Source organism: Amborella trichopoda, chromosome 8, assembly GCF_054954075.1.
Source record: "Amborella trichopoda isolate Santa Cruz 75 chromosome 8, AtrichopodaSantaCruz75HAP2 v2.0, whole genome shotgun sequence".
NCBI classification, from domain to species: Eukaryota; Viridiplantae; Streptophyta; class Magnoliopsida; order Amborellales; family Amborellaceae; genus Amborella; species Amborella trichopoda.
In genome coordinates, this window is record NC_142343.1 from 30,548,675 (window position 1) to 30,570,829 (window position 22,155).

Here is a 22,155-nt window from a genome sequence, read left to right on the forward strand (position 1 = left end):
GGTGAGCTGGTTGAATTTGATTTTTACCCTCTTGAATTGTCCTATAATGCTTCATCTGAAATCCTATTTTGTTGGTTGATGTTTCTACAATGGTTTGCAACTGATTCTCCATATCAGTGCTCGAGTGGGCAATGATTCTAGGAATCTGAAGAGAAAAGGTAGAATTGTGCAGTGTTTATTAGAGAAAATGTAGAATTGTTGGTGCAAAAATACCCATCTCTACTCTCTCTTCGATGCCTCCAAGAAGACACCCCTCGCATAGGCACTTCTTTCAAGCAACGATGTCACGGGATATTTCCACACCAAAAAGAGTATTACGGTGCTTTTAGTACTGTGATGATATTCAACTCCATTACGGTCTTCTTATGACCGTAAAGCATTTAAAGAGCATTTCGGTACTAACAATACTGTAATGCTCATTACGTACTCTTAATATCGTATGCTCATTACGGTACTCTTAATACCGTAATGTTTTTTACGGTACAAAGACTACCATAAAGGGTAGTTTCATCAAAAAAAAAGCTAAAATTTGTGAAAAAAGGTGTAGACGAGGTTTTGAAAAGTTGGAGGTTTTTTTCCAATTTCCTTAAAATATAGGTATATTAGTGATAATTTAGAAATATAAAAATTTAAAAATGAAAATTTAGATGACATGTTGCGGCACCACCTCTAAGCACTTTCTCAAAGAGATAATACTTGAATTTTGAAACAACCTCAAACCATTCAATTTGACATCTAATGGTTAGCAATGATTGTGATCTCCCTTTAATAGTGATAAATAGTCTAATAATATATAATTTCTTAGATTTTAGACCTGAATTTGGAGCGAAATATTTTTGGCATTGCTGCCATTTGCATGCAACTACAGCCCAAAATTTCATATGTAATTATATCTCTCTTCCAAAACTCTAGTTATACAACATGTAAATTTCCAATCCCAAAGCCCTTTCGATCACCTGAAAATCCCATTTCAAGCCCCAAATGTTGAGTCGGAGGCTCCAAAAGTGGTATAGATTCAATGGATAATAAAAAAAAGTAATTAACGATTTAAAAAAATTGTTGCAAGATGGACATTTTTTAAGGCTCTAAATTAGTTTTTCCCATATCCGTGTTTGTCAAATGGATTTGTAGAAATTCATATCCTCAATCCACCATTAATGAATATGTATGTATGTCAAAGGGACTACAATATGGAGAACGCATGTCAAAGGAATTACAATAAAGGGATTACAATATGGAGAACGCATGTCAAAGGAATTACAATAAAGGGATTACAATATGGAGACTCTTTGAACAACAAGGATATTACAGGGTTCGTCTTTTTTTCCTTTTTTTTTTATAATATAGAGAATGAGGAGATTCACCTCTCCATCTTGTAGCTCCATCAATATTCACATCCATTTAAATCTCCGACATTTGTTCTTAGTCGTAAATAGAAATTAAAGAGAGTGAGTGACTAGTTGAGTGGAGCCAGAATGGTATAGAGGAGGAGCACAGAAACCAAGACTACGGCTCCTCCCAGAGTGAAGGTAGTGCTGGTCCACGCCCTCAAATTTGCTCTCTCACTTCTCTTAATGGGGTCCACCTCCTCCAAAAGTGGATACTCTGAACGACTTGGATTTCTGCTCACATACTTTTCGGGGTTGAATTGAGAGAAGAATGTCTTCTTCCCTTGCTTCTTGAAGCTGGACCAAGCTTTGTCCCAGTCTCTTGAGGGTCCTTCTGGGAGTGTGAGTGCCCAATCAAAGAAAAAGGAAAATAATCACAAAAAAAAAATAAGTGTTAAAAAAAGTCATAAAAAAATAAAAGAGAATGGGTAAAATAAGGATCTATTTTATATTAAACAAAGAAATACCGTCGCTATTTTTGTGTCATGTGTCTTTTTTTTTCTATAACTGTCCCATCTCTCTTCATTCTCTCTCTCTTCCCAACGGATATATCCATTCTCTTTCTCTCTTCCTCTTCCCACAGTTCCTAAATCCAATCTCTGTCTCTCCCCCTCATCCCAATGCCACAATCCATTCTCTACCTAAAACTGGTTCCTAAAATAGATAAATAGAAACATAAAGATAAGGTTTCTCTTTAAATCGTATCTCAATAAACTCATCTCCTTCTCAAGTCTCACCTATATAGCACATATTCGCTTATAGCCTCTAAGCTATCGTTGTGTTCTTCTTCATATTCAAGGCGAGCTTCTTCATATTCGAGGCGAGTATCTTTTCTTCTTCTTTTCGCCAAGCACTTTTATAGATTATTAGAATAGTGGTTGATTTTTTTTAATCTTCTAATTGTTATTGTTGGGTGTTTCCATTGATAGGTTTTAGGTTCATGGAGAGTCATGCTCCTATCTATTATTATATATTTTGTTAATAATAAGGATTAAAAATTAGTGAAAGGTTATTAGATTCGCTTATAGCCTCTAAGCGCTATCATGGTGTTCTTCATTTTGGAGGTGAGTTTTTGTTCTTCTTCTTTTCTGCTCAATGTCATAGGTAGAAGTAGTGATTGTGTTTAAATTTGTTTTTGCTTCACATTATTCGCCAAGCACTTTTCATAGATTATTGGAATATTGGTTGATTTTTTAAAATCTTTTTAATTGTTATTGTTGGATGTTTCCATTGATAGTTTTTAGGTTCATGGAGAGTCATGCTCCTATCTATTATTATATATTTTGTTAACAATAGGGATTAAAAATTAGTGAAACGTTATTTGATGGAGAAAGATCGAACAAACTATAGAAGGGGAGAAATGTGCATGGTTGATCAATGTGGTGTAACTAATAACATTCAGTTTCACCCCCTTTTCAACCAGCTTATTGAAACTAACTTCTCTATTACAGATACACTGATATCCTTACAAAAACCATTAAATACGGTATTATATGTCTGCAACTTGGGTATGCAACCACATTTTTCCATTCTCTCAATCAAAGATGGAGCAATTTCGAGTTTCCCAGACTTGCAATGGCCATCAATCAAAGCAGTGTATGTAATTTGGTTTGGGCTCAAGCCATTTCCCAAAATTTCATCCATTACTTCAGCATACAAAATTGCTAAAGCCAGAGATAAGTTCAATGTAAGCCCATTCATCTGGGGCACGCCCAATCTCTCATCAATTTGATCAATCTTTTGGCATTATCAAAATTACCCACTTTACAATACATAAACTTGCCTCTTTCTCTCTCTCCCATAATAACTAGTTTGGCTTTTTTTGTCTCTTTTGGCCCTACTTTTCCTCTCTCTAAGCTTCTATATTAAGAAGGTCTTTGAACACATATTCATAGGCATATTTATACGAAGTATTTAATAGTTGAATATAAGAACTTCAATGATATTTATATATTTATAAATAATGTGAATAATATATATATAGAAAGAGAGTGAGAGAGATGATCTTGTAGGACCTTCCCCCACCCATTTGTGTAGGACCTCAAAAGATCACCATTAAATTTGATACGAATCTATAGAAAAATCAGGTCCTACACCCATGTGATAACTTTTTTAGAGATCCGTACCAATTTTAATGGTGATCTTTTGAGATCCTGCACACATGGGTAAAAGAGGATCCTATAAGATCATTACTCCAAAATATATATATATATATATATATACGAAAAACTCTTTCCTACGCCTATAGGCGAATCAATATTTAAACTTCATCGCATAATCACAATTGTTTGGTAGTGTTTCAAATTTCATTTTTATTTTTACAAATCCAAATTACTTGAAATTTGGAGCGTGCGTACATCTTACTGATGCGTACATAATAAAAATATCAAAAAAATAATTCGTAAAATAAAAAATAAAACCAAAATACCCTCAAATATTTACGAGGGTATTTTGATCAATTTATAATCTGTGAATTATTTTTTTCATATTTTTATTAGGTACGCCTCACCGAGATGTATACATACTCCAAATTTCAAATCATTCTGATTTGTAGAAGAAAAAAAAAAAGATAAATGAAACATTATTGAACAATCGTGATCATGCGATGAACTTTGAACAGTGATGAGGGTAGGCGAACTCACTGTTCATGTCCGATAGTGTTTTATTTTTCATTTTTTTTTTTACAAATCAGAATGATTTGAAATTTGAAACGTGTCTTCCTATATATATATATATACCCTTCAAATTACAATCGTCAAAATGGATAGAGTTGTGAAGAGTAGATTTATTACTTTTGTAGTCTATTTTTAAAAAAACACTACTTTTGTGAGACAATTTTGTAAATATTACCACAAAACAAATGATATTTTTGTCATCTCCATAAGGGATAAAATTGAAATTTTAACTAAAAGACAATGGCACTCTACAAATAAAGTTACAAGACATTAACTTCTAAAATGCCATTGTATTTTTGTGAAAATTTCAAATTTGTCATTGCTTAATGGTAAAATTACATCTATATATATATATATATATATATATATATATATATATATATATATATATATATATATATATATATAAGGAAAACACTACGCAATCCCTATAGACGAAAATAAATAGTGATTTCACCTACCCCCATCACTGTCCAGAGTTCATCGTGTGGTCATAATTGTCCGGTAGTATTTTATTTTTTATTTTTTTTCTACAAATATAAATGAATTAAAATTTGGAACGTATATTCATCAAAAATAGGGGAATCTTCAAAAAATATAAAAACAATATTTAACATAAAACATTTGACCAAAATACCCGCAAAAAGTTTTCGGGGTATTTTGATTAATTTTTTTTTCAAGTATAATTTTGTTTATATTTTTATTAGATGTGCTTCAGTAATATATATATATATATATATATATATATATATATATATATATATATATATATATTGAAGATCTTCAAAACAAAAAGCTTATAAGACCAAGCTCCTCACCTTGAAGCTGTGCAGCTTTTTATGTCAATAAAAATGCTGAAAAGGAACGAGGAGTTCCTAGACTTGTCATTAATTATAAACCTTTGAATAAAGTCTTACAATGGATAAGATATCCAATCCCTAATAAGAAAGATTTATTAGATAGAGTTGCTCAAGCATGTATCTTTTCAAAATTTGATATGAAATCTGGTTATTGGCAAATACAAATCCAAGAACAAGATAAATAAAAAACTGCATTCAATGTTCTATTTGGACAATACGAATGGAATGTTATGCCATTTGGTTTGAAAAATGCTCCATCAGAATTTCAAAAAATAATGAATGAAGTATTCAATGCTTATCATCATTTTATGATAGTATATATTGATGATGTATTAATCTTTTCAGAATCCATAGATCAACATATCAAACATATTCACACATTTATACATGCAGTAAAGAATGCTGGATTAGTTGTTTCAGCTAAAAAGATTACACTCTTTAAAACCAATATCAGATTTCTAGGACATATGATTCATCATGGAACTATTATTCCCATAGACAGATCAATAGAATTTGCTGATAAATTCCCTGATCAGATCCTTGATAAAAAGGAACTTCAAAGATTCTTAGGTTGTTTGAATTATGTTAGTGATTTTTATCCTAACCTTGCATTAGATTCTAAGCCTTTATATGATAGACTCAAAAAGAATCCTCCACCATGGACAAATATCCATACCCGAGCAGTACAGGTAATAAAAAGGAAGGTAAAAACCCTAGAATATCTTTCCCTTCCACATCCAACTGCTTTCAAAATTATTGAATGTGATGCATCTGATAAAGGTCTTGGTGGTATTCTCAAACAACAAATTGATTCGAAAGAACAACTTCTTCGATATACCTCCAAAGCCTGGAATACTACTCAACTTAATTATTCTATGGTCAAAAAGGAACTATTAGCAATAGTCCACTGTGTGACTAAATTTCAAAGTGATATTTTAAATCAACATTTCTTAATATGGACGGACTGCAAAGCAGCCAAAGATATCTTGCAAAAAGATGTTCAAAATTTGGTTTCTAAACAAATATTTGCTCGATGGCAGGCTATTTTATCAGCCTTTGATTTTTCCATCGAACACCTTCCCGGGTCTTCTAATTCCTTACCTGATTTTTTAACCCGTGAATTTTTGCAGGGGGGCCTACATTGACGCCAACGACGAATCCCCATTATCTCTTGCTCTTCAATTATTCCAAGAGAACCAACTTAATACTGATATTTTATCCTCATCTGAATACATGGGATCCCGTGGCAATTCTCGCAGGGATAAACAACCCATGAGAAATATAGTTCCTTATGAAGGAGAACCTTCACCTCTAAATATCCGTTCAACTTCATAGTCCCCAATACATCAAATTACTTATCCAGAAGCACATGCTTCTACTCCTACATATTCACCAGCTCAATCAAAATCTGCTCCTACATCAAACATTCCAAGATCTGTATATATAGAAAGAGCATTCTTAATGGATATCACCATAGGTGAACATCAGGTTCATATGGATCCAATCAAACTTGCACCCTTATACTTGCTAAACCAACTCAACCCTACCAATGGGGTTAAGACCAGAGAATACTATGAAGCCATACTCATGGAAACAGGGTCCATCTCTGTTGTCCATTACTTCCAGCAAAATACCAGAATAATTGCTTATTCTAAAGTTCAGATAAGGAAACTTCTTCCCTATGATGAGTGGGGTTGCAATCCCGCACAGGGAAAGAAATTACACAACCCAGAGTTTTCATATAAATATTTCAAATATGCCGAGTATATAGAAGCCTGGCACAAATTCTTTTATTACCAAAATCCAAACAATACACACAGCTGGTATCTTCAGTTCCGACTGCCTATTTTTGAAAGATTCCCCACATGGTTTCAAAACTGATTCTTTGTTTGGGGCTCAACTTCTTTGGTTCTACCTCCTGCTTTCAAAAACCTGCAGGAATAATTTGTGCGATACAATAATAATGATAATATGGTTGACACTCACCTTTATTTCATGGCCTTATAACAAATCCCATGGATTATGAAATGGGATTACACCATCTCAGCCAATACCACAAATGACTATACCTATATCCCACGTTTGGGAAAAACCATATCTGTAAAATGGTGCGATATCTTCCAAATGGATCTCACCAAGACCACACCAAAAAGAATACCTCCAAAAACACCTAAATACCAGGAAAACCCAAATACTGCAAATACCTCTTTTGACTTTCCTACTTACCTCCGAAATATGTTGCAAACCAATCCCAATGCATCAAAAGAAGAACTGGAAAAACAAACGAAAGAGATTTTTGCTGAAGCTGGAAGAAAACCAACATCTTCCGAAGAGACCGTACAATCTTCCCCACTTCACACCAATAGGTATCTTCAATTAAGTCAAGCTGATCCAGAAGAGACTGATCCAGAAGAGACAGATCCAGAAGAAGACGACCCAGAAGAATTCAGCCAAAGACCATAAGTCTCCATCAAAGCTGGCACATAAACGACAAAAGCAATTACCAATAAATGCCAAAATACTGTTTCGAGATTCTCAGCACCGACACATACGACAAGCAATAGAGACCACGTCACCGACAACGACAAACAACAGTGACTACGTCACCGACAAAAGACACTGTTCCAGATGCCCTACTGTAGCCATGATTCAATAAGGACAAAACAAAATACTGTACAAAGATGCCGAAAAGCATCCTTTTCTTTTCTTTTTTACTTTTACCTTTTGTCCTCTTTGCCTTACCCCTGTGGCGAATCTCTTTAAGTCATCTCACTCACCCTTTTTCACTGTGGAAAATTCCTTTACGTCTTCTCCCTCTTGTCCTCTTCCTCCAGCCCCTTTATTCTTTTCTTAAGGAAGAAGTAATCTCCCTCTATAAAAGGACTCGACCCTCTCCATTCTAAGCAGGGTCTCCCGCTCCTCTCTCACTCTCTTCTACTTCCCTTTTTCAACCTTCAACCTCTGCAACCTGCAACCTTCCTTCAACCTCTGCAACCTGCAACCTTCCTTCAACCTCTGCAAACCTGCAACCTTCAACCTTCAACCTCTGCAAACCTGCAACCTTCCTTCAACCTCTGCAAACCTGCAACCTTCAACCTTCAACCTTCAACCTCTGTAACCTGCAACCTCTTTTAACCTGATCTCTGAAATAACCGCCTTCCAGACGCAATAGTGCAATCAGAGCTATCCTGACCTTCATAGCTCACAATAATCAGGTTCTATCTTTACCTTTCTCAGTTAATTATGTGTGACTGTAAAATCAAATCTCTACCCTCATACTGCCTACATCACTGGAAACTGTTTTCCAGCTATTGTTTGTGCACACAGTAAGTTTCTCTGTGATATACCGCCTCTTTTCATACTGCCTCTCTTTGTTATCTGTGATTCTCTGTGATATACCGCCTCTCTTTGTTCTCTGTGATATACCTTCTCTTTCTTCTATGAAATATGCCTACTATCCTGCTCTGATACACTCTACTTGTGCTTTTTCAGATACTCTCTGTTTTCTTTAAACCTCTATGCTTTCTTTCTAAGTCTCTACTTTTCTCGCCATAATATCAGGGTGTAATATTTTATTTTATTTCTGTATAAAGTTTCTGTGTGAAAGTTCTGTAAAAAGTTTTGTAAAAAGTTTTGTAACAAGTTTATGATAATACAATGTGTGTTTCAGTTATACCATCTGTTTATCTATAATCATGCAATTTAAGATTCTGTTCCATGTTAAAATTGGAGAACATAGTTATGCTCACTGGATTGTTATAGATATTTCACTATTCCCTCTAATAGGTATAATTCTATTCATCCTTAACTACTATAGGATTTTACAAGAAATAATTAAATACAACAGCTTACTGTTTACCTATCTATTATAAGACGCAAATTTCATAAAAGATCTAAGTCAAATATTATAATCCAATAATAATAATCGACAAGCTGACAGTACTGTAGATCCTGGCCGAAGTTGGTATCAGAGCCATACAGTAAAACTGTCAAAGTAACAACAGTAGAACTGTTCAAACAGTGCAACTGTGTAAACAGTTAAACTGTCAAAACAGGAAAACCTGTTCTTTTTACTTCAATAAGTAGTAAGAGATAGAAGCTACATCTTGACTAGCGAAACTAAGTTAAATTTACATCCTAGAAAGTTGGTCTGAGAGTTAAGACAAGAGACAAGTGAACGCCTATTGCAAAGTACCGCCAAGGCCAGGGAGAGCCGCTTAGGGAAAACGCTGGGCCACTGAATGTCCAGATTGTCATTATCCGCAACCTACGGATGGCAAATTTAATAAGGAATCTAACTAGTAAAAATGCAACTTCATCTCAAACACTTAGAGTAAAAAACAAGGAACAAATAGTCATAAATGACATTGAACATAATATTCAAAACTGGAACATACCGAAAGTTCCAATTCATGACATTTATAATAAAGGATCATTTAGATTCAAGATGGGTTATGCCATCAAGACTGTAGAAGAAAGTTTATCAGTCACTCAAAATCAAGAAGACTTTCACCTACTGTCAAAGAAAATCATTGAAAAACATAAAGAACATAATTACAAATATTTACATATTGGATTAATTCAAATAGCCGTAAAACCTTTGACCCGATTAGGGTTGAACACTTCTGTGCTTGTATGCCTAAGAGATACAAGACACAATATATTCACAGACTCGCTACTTGGCATGGTCGAATCCAGCCTTTGTAGTGGTCCTATATATTTTAACTGTTTTCCAAATTTTTTTGTTTCTTTAACGGACCCAAATATATTAGATATACTAACAATTAATTTAAAAACACATGGGTTCCATATGACCTAAGGATCTCAAAATTTAGCAATAGTTTATAGAATATATTACAAAGTCATGAACACCTTATGTCCAAATATTATGCAAATTGATCAAAAAGATCAAACTATTTTATTCCAAACAAATATGGAAAAATCAAATATGATTGTTCCCAAAACAATAAAATGGTCAGATATCAGACTACCACAGTCATGGGCATTACAACATGCCAATCAACCTCAAGAAGTTCCTCAACAGCATATTCCTAATCAAATCATTGAACATCCTGATGGTAAATATTGAAATTAACTTCCAACAATTACAAGTTCAAGATGATATAAATATAAACAGAAAAAGGAATATTAAAAATAAAATACCAAGCAGAAAATCTTATTCTGCTAACCCAAATGTTATAATACTACCACCTCCTACCCAGTCTTCTTCAATACCTAGTTCAGACCTACAATTTCAAGGAATACGGAGAACAACAGATCATGTTGTTATTCCTACATATACACCTGAAACTAGTACTACAAATACTATTGAACCTAGTATAAAAGAATTACAAGACTTTCAAATCTTAACTTTACAAGTAGAAGAATACAACAATTCACATGATCAATATTCAGATGAATATATAGCAGCTTACTTAGCCGCTAAATTAGAAAGAAAAAAGAAAAAAATTGATCACAATTATATTAAACAAGACTTTATGTCACATGAAAATAGACATATCAGACACTGGTATTGTACAAATGTACCATTACAATTAAGAGAAAAACTACAGGCAAAATACAATCAATTCCTTAAAAAGGAAAGGGAAACAGAAGGTTATTTTTTATGGTTAATAAGTAATTATCAACATAAACTTCATATCCCTTCTTCATTTGATGAAATACAAACAATAGAAGAGAAAACTTATATAAGCACTGATGGTACTACCACTGCTAGTATCCATCCACCTGAAAAAAGTATTATACTTAAAACAAAAGTCCCAAGTAAGGATGAGCCTACTCAACCTCCATCCTTATATGATATAATTGCGACTCCATATAAAATCTTACCTAAAGAACTTGGTAAGAAGCAGGAGTTAATACCTCATATTGTGGAACAAAATAATTATACCAATCTGTATATGCAATCTTTAGGAAAGCAAGCAGAAAGGATAGAAAGACTTGTCACCAAAGAACAACCTGCTGCTACACAAATACAAAAATCAGTTTTGTTCAAACCACCTCCAGAATTAAATAAGAATAAATTTCATATTGGAGATAATAATAAATCCCTTATAGATCAATTGATATCAAAATTATCCCAACTAGATATCAAGGGAGTTCCCTCTCCAACAATAACTATCCCTCCTCCATCTATTGTAAATAAATCACCTGAGTCCTCTGATAAAGGCAAAGCTATCTTACCTGAACATGAGACAATGATGCTTCAGGAAGAAGAACCAATAATAGAAGATACAATCCAAAATCAAGATAAAGCATTTATGGATACTACCCCCATTACAGAAACCATAAATAGAATAGCCTATGGCAAATACTGGAAACCAGTAACAGCCTTACCATATCATAGGAGACCCACACCTGTTGACATACAAATGGAAGAAGATGCCATACAACAGGTCGTGTCTTACTCAGGAAGATCAATAGTCAATTGGCAAATAGATGGACTATCAGAATTAAAAATATTGGATGTTATGAGACATATGACTATGTACGCATCTGCAAATAAAATGGCAGGCAAACCTGATCAAGAGGTTGCAAAAGCCATTGTAAATGGATTTACTGGCTGGTTGAGAGGATGGTGGGATTTCTATATAGATGATGAAACCAAACACCGAATCCTCAATAATACTAAGCAATGGACAGCCAGAAATGAACAAAACCAAGAAATATTATATACAGAAGGTGATGCTGTCAACACCCTAATATATACCATTACACTTCACTTTGTAGGCAGTACAGCTTTACTTGCAGCAAGATCGGAAGATCTGCTATCTAATTTACGTTGTCCTACCTTGTCACATTATAAATGGTATAAAGATGTATTTTTCTCAAGATTATTAATACGATAAGATTGTCAGTTAGACCACTGGAAAGAGAAGTTTATAGCTGGTCTACCATATTTATTTGCTGAAAAAGTCAAGGAAAGACTAAGGAAAAAACATAATGGAATAACTGTCTATTCATCTTATACACTCGGAGAACTCTCTGCAAAAATATGTGCTGAAGGTCTAGCCTTGTGCACAGATATGAAATTAAAAAGACAATTAGATAAACAAAAGATCACTAAGCGGAAAGAGCTTGGTGACTTCTGTGAACAATTCGGATATTATCTTGACAAAAACAATATGCCTGACAAGCTCTATAAGAAGAAGAAAAAATACAAAAAAGAAAAATATAAATCCAAAAATAAGGATAAAGACAAAAATTACTATAAAAAATCTAAAAGAAAACTAATCAAAAAATTCTCTCCCAATACAAAGAAAAAGAGAAAATTACCAGTCTATTATAAGTGCGGTAAAATAGGACATTATAAACACCAGTGTAAATTAAAAAAGAAAATAAAATCATTAAATTTAGATGAATCAATAAACTCTAAATTATATAATATACTTAATTATAATTCTTCATCTTCCACTTCTTCTGATTCTTATATTGATCAAATACAAGACGAAGATCTCATGTGGACAGACTCCTCTGACTCCACTGATGCTTCAGAAACACAATCATCCAGCTCAAAAGATGGTGATTGTAGTTGTCCAATACAAACACATAATGTTCACACACTTACACAAGAAGATAATTTCATTCTAAATATTATTGATAAAATAGTTGATCCAGATGAAAAGAGATCTGTCATTACTCAATTCATTAATCTTACACAGAATAAAGCAAAATCAATTCCTCTAAATAAAACTCCTGATGAATATAACTTTGCTTCAATAATGAAAAGAGTAAGTGATCAACACACTTCTCAACAAAAAGAGCCGACCATTTCAGACCTTAAACAAGAAATCAAAGAAATAAAAACTGAAATAGTTCAATTAAAAACTAGAATTAAATCATGAGAATTACAATAAATGTCTCAACAAGAGTCAGACACAGATGAAATAGATTTTGATGAATTAATGAAAGTTAATCCATCATCAGAAATCCCTGAATCATCAGAAGCCAGAATAATACCTCTTCCTTCAGTAAATCTAATAGACAAAATAATAGTCCAAAAATGGTTTGTCTATGTTAAAATAATTGTTGCTCCAGATTATAGTTTTGAAACAACAGCTTTAATAGATTCCGGGGCTGATTTAAACTGTATTAATGAAGGACTAGTACCTTTAAAATATTTTGACAAGACCACTCAAATATTAAATACAGCAGATGGAAGTAGATTATTTATTAAATATAAATTATCCAATGCTTCTGTTTATAATAATCACCAATGCATAGAATATATATATATATATATATATATATATATATATCCTCCAAATTTCAAAACATTCCGATTCATAGAAAAAAAAATGAAAAACAAAACATTACTAAACAATCGTGACCGCACGATGAAATTTGGACGGTAATGACTGTACGTGAAATCACTATTTATTTCCTCCTATACGCGTTGAGAAGACTTTTCCTATATATATATATACACGAAGATGCTAAGGTGAACCCACTAGCTCATAGGAAAAAATAAGTCCATCGGCCCAGAATGAATCTGGACCGATCTAACGATCACGGATGTCTGGTAGTGTTTGAATTTTAATTTTTTTTCTAAAATTTCAAATTAATTGAAATTTGGAGCCTGTGTACATCAAAAACAAATGAATCTTCGAAAAATATCAAAAAATTATTTTACATGAAATAAATTTACCTAAATACCCCCAAAAAGTTTCAAGGGTATTTTAATCAATTTGTTTTTTGCAAAAATGAATAGTGATTTTGCCTACCCTCACCACCGTCCAAAGTTCATCGCACGGTCACGATTGCCCGATAGTATTTCAGCTTTTTCATTTTTTTTTTTCTACAAATCGGAATGATCTGAAATTTGGAACGTGTGCTCATCAAGAATAGGCGAATTTACGAAAAATATCAAAAAAATATTTTCATGAAATAAATTGACCAAAATACATCTGAAAAGTTTCAAAGGTATCTTGGTCATTTTTTTCACAAATTATTTTTTTTATATTGTTATTAGGTGCGCCTCACTAAGATGTACACACACTCTAAATTTCAAATCATTCCGATTTGTAGAAAAAAAAAAAAAAATTACACACTATCAGACAATAGTGACCCTGCGGTAAACTTGTGACGGTGATGAGGGTAAGCGAAATAACTGTTCATTTTCGCCTATAGACGTATATGGAAAACTTTATATAAGGTTGCAACCTTAAAATGTAGAATTACATATGCACCTCAAAATCTATCGGAAAGGTTGTTTTAATGTTGAAAAACCCTCTATTTGATTGTCGAGATGATATATAAAAAAAAAAATTGAGTCTCAGAAATAGTGCATCTTGCAACACATTATCTAGGCTGTCCATTTTCAAGATTTTCACATGTTTATAAATGTCATTGATTTTAACTATTTTTGGAGTTTAAAATTTTCTAATTAGATATGAAAATAGATTTAAAAATAATCCTAAGAATTTTTTACAACAAAATTACATGTTCCGGTAAAATTTGGAGGTGCCCTTAATTAGATGGTATATATATATATATATATATATATATATATATATATATATATATATATATATATTCGAAATATTGCAAGTCCTACTACACGTATGCACGTAGTATCAAACTTGAAAGAAACATGCAATATGCTATACAAGTTTATTATGTAAATATTATATATAATATTTATATTGTATATAACATTATAATATATAATATAATATGAATATATAAATATTACATATATAATATATTATAATATAATATTTATTTTAATATAATATATGATATTTATATATCTATAAATAATAAAATATAAATATAATATGAATATATAGATTATATATAATATAATATTGTGTACATAATATATAATATAATATACATATTGTATATTATAAATAATATAAATTGAGTGATAAATATATAAATTTTGTGATAAACAATGAAACGTTTATATTTTTATATTTTATATCAATTAATAGTATTTTTCACAAAATAGTTAACATGAGTATAATTAATCATTCGTATTCAATTAAAAACAACTTAATAATCGAATGATGCATTTTCGAAAATATTATTTTAAAATAAAAATTTAGTCAATTATAACTAAATCAGATCACGTGCAAGACACGTGCATAACACTAGTTATTGTCTATATGATCATTGTAGCATTATGGTCATGAGCATCAACATTGTCCGATCAATGTGTTGGATTTCATGGATAAGAAGAGCTTATAATTGGATAAGTGACATATTTGGTAGACTCTTGGTCAACCACCAATGCCTTAATGAGATTCATTAACGGATTAATAATAAAAAATATACAATGAGACCATTTACTTTTAGTACAAAGACATCATAGTCGCTCTTGTTCGTCACATTTTAAATTAGGTGGTTGTAAGGGTATTATTGACTCGACTAAAAATTTTAAAAAAAATTCATCGACACACCTCAAGCCATTCAATTTGACATATGAAGACTAAGAGTAATTATTAGATCCTTGTAAAAATGGTAAATAGTCTTATAATATAGAAAGAGATGATGCGTAAAAGGAACCCTACTACACTTTTCTTCTTAACTTGAGCATAACTGTACATTTGATTTGGACTCCACAAATCAAATTGATAAGGTTAGAAGGTGTGAACTACAAATTTATTAAGTAAAATGTATATTTTCTTTTTTACAAAAGGTGATGGTAAAGCCACATATTTTCTCACAACCCTAGCACTTAAATGGATCAAAATTATTATTATCCGAGCATTGTTCAAACCAGTGTTTTAAAAAACGCCGAGTCGAACCGGACTCGCCCGGTTCGACTCGGAAATCGTGAAAAGGGGACCGGATCGCCTAAAAAATCGGAAATCGTCCGATTCTAGAGAGAACTGGACGATTCTGTACAGTGAATCGCCGATTCACTGTACGGAATCGGCGAGTCCGAATAGTGAATCAACGAGTCCGTACGGTTTTTTTTTTTTTTTTTGTGTAATCCATGATAGATTTTTTTGTAATACTTGATCGATTTTTTTGTAATCCATGATCGAATTGTTTTTGTTTTTTTGTAATCCATGATCAAATTTTTTGGTTTTTTGTAACCCATAATAGAATTTTTTGTAATCCATGATCGAAATGTTTGTTTTCTTTTCTTGTAATCCATGATCGATTTTTTTGTTTTTTTTTTTTTTTTTGTAACCCATGATAGAATTTTTTGTAATCCATGATCGAATGTTTTGTAATACATGATCGAAATGTTTGTTTTTTTTTTGTAATCCATGATCGAAATGTTTGTTTTTTTTTTGTAATCCATGATTGAATTTTTTGTTTTTTGCTTTTTTTGTAACCCATGATAGAGTTTTTTGTAATCCATGATTGAATTTTTTGTAATCCATGATCGAACTGTTTTTTTCTTTTTTTGTAATCCACAATTGAATTTTTTGTTTTTTTTTGTTTGTTTTTTTTTTGTAATCCATGATTGAATTTTATGTAATCCATGATCGAATTTTATGTAATCCATGATCGAATTTTATGTAATCCATGATTGAATTTTTTGAAAATTTGTGATTTTTTTTTTTTAATCCATGATCGAATTTTTTTTTGTAATCCATGATAGAATTTTTTGAAAATTTGTGATTTTTTTTTTAATCCATGATCGATTTTTTTGAAAATTTGTTTTTTTTTTTTTTAATCCATATTATTCAAAGAGAAAATGAGAGAGATGATGATTCTGAGGCCACCCTATCCCAGCCATATTATTCACATATCGAGTCCCAACAGCAACAGTGTAGGGATGAGCACGAAATACTGTAAATTAAATGCTGAATGGCGGTTCATGCAGGGAAAGAACATATCAATATTCGCATATTCATTCAAAAACATGAAAATTCTTAATGGAGTATCCTCATTTTTTATTGAATTCCTAAAAAACAATATTTATAATGAATTTTAATAATTTTTTCGAATTTTTTTTAAGCTTTATTCTGACCGATTCACCCGATTTCCGATCCGGATCGCCGATTCGCCGATCCGAATCGATTTTTTGGAAGCCCGATCCAGATCACCGATCCGTTTTTTAAACCATTGGTTCAAAACTATTTGGGACCGATTATAAGAATATTGTTTCACCAAGCACTATCAAGGAGAATACCCTCATTCTGTCCTTTAAACAAACCCTGTTTGTTCTAATGTTTTCAATTTTGCAAGACCTCTTACCTCACTCCCATTTCGCACTCAGATTTTACAAGACAATGGATTTGCAATCCATCATGTTGTTTCTCGAAGGGAATATGACCTTTCTAGCAAAGATTTGACGTGTAATTTTGTACAATTGCAGCCTTGTCAAAATCATGCTCAACAAAAAGTTTCAATGTTTGGACCTTTTACTTCATAAAAACTAGGGATGGGAATTGGTTGGGTCATGTCCAGGTTGGGTCCACCCAAACCCGATGACTAGTTATAATTTGGACTCAAACCCGGGTTGGGACCAACTCAACTGGGCTTGAACACGACCAACCAAGTCGGGTCCAGTCCGGATTTATAAATAAAAAACATAGCATACTTTTATATTACATACTTAATGTTATTATGTAAGTATACACGCCGAAATGAGTTAAGTTGACCCAACTCAACTTGACCCAACAAGATCTAAGCAGGACCCAAAGTCAGACCCAACCTAAGTCAAGTCATGTTCAAATGGACACCGATCTGACCCGTTGCATCAAAATCTAGGGCCAGACCTAGACTGCGTCGGATCGATCCATTCATGTCCAAAAGACTCGACCCAATTCCCACCCTAGTAAAAAACCAATAGAATCGTTAAACACTTTGTTCTTATGATCATCGAAAGGACATCATGACCTCTTAAATGGATACAATCATCCAAACGGGCTTATACAATCATCCAAACAATAGATGGACTGTGGAGAGAGACCATATCCACTTGAACATGACATGACCAAAGTGGTCCATCCGTTTCCAAGGAAATGCATACAACGAGATTATTTATTTTCGATATAAGGATGTCACAATCATCATTTACGATTAGATTTCAATTTGGGTGGTTGAATAATTTAAGCACAAAGTCCAAAATAAAATTTTTCGAACATTGTAATAGATTTTCATCTATTGGATTTCACATCCAATGGCCAAAAATAATTGTGAGTTCTTTTTTTGAAATATAAATGGTCTCATAGCATACACTCCCTATTTCAAATTGTATAGTGTTATTTATTAGACTCAATGTTTCAAAAAAACTTCTCGAACCTTGTGACTCAACCCAAGTCATTTAATTTGAAATATAACAGTTAAGAGTAATTATGACTTAACTCCTTTGTAATAAAGATAAATAGTCTCATACAATCCTTTATTTACAGTGTTTTTACTAAATATTTTCTTTTTAGCTTTTTCCAAAGTCTTGAAACACACTAAGTTTGATGTCAGTATATCTTTATTTTATCTCATTGCAAAGTTTTTTTTTTGTACCTAAGTTTGAAACTAGGAAATTTGAAACACAACAGGTTCCAGTCCCAACCAAAACGTGTTTTATTTTAGTCTTACAAACTTTTTGTTTCAACTAAAAATATGTTGTTAAATTATTAGCTTCTTACCTATTAAATAAGGGAAATATTTTTATGCCACCTCAACAACATATAAGTTAAACGTGACCTTACTTCTTAGCCGTTTGATCTGAATCGAAAGGCTATGATTGCTCATAACACAATGTCACGTCAAATATTGTTTTATTTTTATTTTTTCTACAAAACATTTTTGGATGAAATTTTTGGCACCCCATAATAAAATTTGGGCAAACTTGGGAAAAATAAAAATAAAAATATTTTTATAAAAAAGACCAAAATGCCCCTACAGGTGTAGTCTAGCAATTTTTCATCACGGGAAATATTTATTTATTATTTTTATCATGTATTCCCCTGATAGAGCTATGCATGCTCTAAATTTTGCTTCAAAATTATTTTTTTAAAAAAAAATAAAAAACTAAAAAACTGATTTGTCCGATCAATATCTGACAGTTAAAAGCTAGCTTGTGACATTGTGACTCAAGCCTTCTCAACCATCTATTTAGATCTGACGGCTGAGACCGGGTAGGGTCACATAAAAAGCTTCCTGCCTACCCACATAAAAAGCTTCCTGTTCTTGACGGTGCAACTTGGCGAGTTGATCCGTCATGGACAATGGTTAAGTAAGTCGGATGCCAATTTTCCCAGGTTTTGAAATTTAAATTTTTGGGCACCATATGCTTATGTGATCACGACCATCATTGCGTTTTGAATAGGGTTGGCAATAGGCCAGGCGTGGGCTGGGCCGGGCCAATCCTAGCTCTTATATGGCTGGCTTGGCCCCATGCCAAATAAAATCACAAAGAAAAAGGAAAAAAATAAAGAAAAAGACGGCCCAACTTGACTGCACCAAGCCGGCTTTGGCCCAAGCTTGGCCTGCCCTATCCTCAGGTTGTAGTTGCTAGGCCTCGACCCACCCCTTGGGACGCATTTTATGGACCAAGCCATAGTTTTCTAGGGCCGAGCCACCAGACCCATTGTGATCTCTATTTTTAAAAATTGCCGATCCAGATCAAGAATCACTGATAACAATTAAGAATTGAAAATCCAATTCGGGAATCTGCTTCCTCGAAAATGTATTATTCCCCTTTTATAATATGCTTAGTTGATAATTTAAATAATCAAACATATGTATTATAGATACGAAGATGCTATATGTTTCCAAAATTTTCAGTTGGATTGTTGACTCGGCCGATTTGGGTTGCCCGATTTACCCAATTCCTATGTTTCTAAACATTGGATCATAATATACTTCCATTTAGAGAATTTAACTGAGGAGGGCATCAATGTCATAATTTAATATTGGGACTCTATACTATTAGACTATTTGTTTTTTTGTACGAGGAGGTCACACTTATTTTTAACCATTAGATATGAAATCCAATAGATTGAAACATATCACAATATTCGAGAATTTATCTTTTGGATTATGTGCCCAATCAATAACACATCTTCAACCACTCGATTTCATATCCAAAGGTCAATAATGATTGTGACCTCCTCGTATGAAAAGTAAATGGTTTCATTATGCATTTTTTTTAGTATTAGGAGCAATTTTTAGAAGGCATCAACCTTAAATCATTATGTACCTCAAAACCTTGAAGTGGGAGACCCCTTTAGTAGTCTATTTCCACTCCTAATAATAAAATTTAGAGCCCTAAAAATGATAATGACTAGACAAATTTGTAAATACTTAAAAATCTAAAAAATGGGCAAATCCAAATAATGTGTTCCAATATGCATTAATTTTAGAACTTAAAATCCTTTTTTTATATGGGTTGTCTATTATAAGACCATTCAATTTTGATATAAGGATATCACAATTATTTTTAGCCATTGAATGTAAAATCCGATAGATTGAAGTGTACAACAATATTTGAGAAATTTTATTTTAGATTTTATATTCAACCAATTACACATCATCAACTACCCAAATTCACATTTAACAGTTAATAATAATTATGACCTTACTTATATCACAAGTAAATAATCTTATTATATGCATTTGCTTTCTTACATTCATAACTCTTGAGACCAAGATCAGAGGATCATGGCAACCACAGTAGTGGGATTTGAAGCGCACTTTACTTTTATAGCAGCACTTAATTTTTATAGTACAAATTTTATTGTGTGTTGTGGTATAAACTTTATACTTATAGAATAGTATAGGAAGTTACTTTTATATTTATGGGTGTGGTTTGTAAAGTGCATAGGCTCTAAACAATCAAATCAGAGCCTATCTTTAAATAGTGTTGGGAGATGTGGTTTTAATATTGGAAAGTTCTGGGATAGGCTTAGAATATATTTTTTATTTTTATTTATAAAGTTTAAAGCTTCAAAATTGTATAGATCCACAAATCTATAAAAATTTGAAAATCTTGAAAATTGATGGTCCAAAAATGCCTTATAAAATATACTATTTTTAAAATTTAAAATCTATTGTTTTTTCATGTCCATATACCTTGATGTCATGAAGATCAATTTCAGGATATTTAAGCATCAAAATAATGTCTTCTGGTGAAATTTTAGAGGTAGGCTCTAATTTGATTGTTTAGAGCCTCACCTCTACATAAACTTTTCCCTTTATATAATTTTTATGTTTATATAATTTTTTTTAGTGTCTTACAATTTCCCCCTTTTAGGGGTTTTAATTATGAATAAAATCCAAAATATTAAAAAACAGAGGTGAGTTTTCTCTTACTTTTGTCGCCATTGTTTCTTTTTTCTGCGTTGCAGCGAGGTCTCAGACTCAGAGCCGGAGAAGAAGAATGTTTATTGCGTCCATTTCCGCTGCCCACAAAAACCTCGTATCCACTTTCAAACCCGCCTGATCCATACAACCCTAGAGGGCGAAGATCCATCTGATAAGAATAATAATTAAAACCTAAAACCCTAAAAAAGCAACACCGATCTCAGAGATTTAGTGTTAGGGTCTGTCCCTTCGGTATTTTGCTTCTATCAACTCCCTTTAAGAGGAAAATTGCCCCAAAAATTGAACCAGAATTTGCAGTGTTGGCGTTTGCCTTTCTCTTAATGAAAGAACCCCAATTTGAGCAGCCAAATAAACCCTAATTTGTAAACAGTAGCAGAGGGGTTTTTGGTGGTGTTTATTTCATTTAATGGTGACCACAAAACCCACACCCTGTTCTAGTCCTACTCATCACTATGGAGTGCGACTGGGTTAATTTGAACATAACACGTATACATTTTTAAGGGTACGAGAGTTCACTGTGGGCCCCTCTCTCTCACTCCGTCGCTCTCGATTATTTTTTTTTTTTTCATCTTGGCTGCTCCATCTTTATTTATACAAGGTTGCAATTGAAGAACTTGAGATACACCTCAAAAATCAACCACAAAAGGTTGTTTTAATGTTGAAAAACCTCACGATTGGGCATCTCGATACGATGAAAAAGTAAAAAATCAACCATAAAAGATTGTTTTAATGTTGAAAAACCTCATGATTAGACATCTCGATACGATGAAAAAGTAAAGTGATTTTGAATCTAAGAGAATGCATCTTACAACATATTATTTATCCCGTTTATTTTTAAGATTTTTATGTGTTTATAGATTTACTTCATTTTTTAAATTTAAAATTTTATAATTAGATATAAAAATAAATTTTAAGACAATTTTAAAAATATTTTATATTAAAATTATATATTATAATAAATTTAGATCAAGTGAG

The 22,155-nt window shown here is 32.4% G+C and overlaps 1 protein-coding gene across 1 annotated transcript; it reads right to left on the reverse strand.

Annotated features, from left to right (window-relative positions):
• Positions 1–1,124: 1,124 nt before the first annotated feature.
• Positions 1,125–21,341, reverse strand: LOC105421514 (2,3-bisphosphoglycerate-independent phosphoglycerate mutase). Its single transcript, XM_011629094.3, has 2 exons — positions 21,169–21,341; positions 1,125–1,722 (listed from the first exon to the last, which is right to left on the reverse strand). The coding sequence occupies exons 1-2, from the start codon at positions 21,326–21,328 to the stop codon at positions 1,457–1,459; spliced, it is 426 nt and encodes a 141-aa protein (XP_011627396.1). The 5' UTR covers positions 21,329–21,341; the 3' UTR covers positions 1,125–1,456.
• Between the last annotated feature and the right edge of the window lie 814 nt (positions 21,342–22,155).

Coding starts and splice junctions, on each gene's coding strand:
- LOC105421514 (XM_011629094.3), bottom strand. CDS start 21,328: ATGGATCTTCGCCCTCTAGGGTTGTATGGATCAGGCGGGTTTGAAAGT. Junction 1,723..21,168: donor AAGAAACAATGGCGACAAAA/GTAAGAGAAAAC, acceptor TCACACTCCCAG/AAGGACCCTCAAGAGACTGG.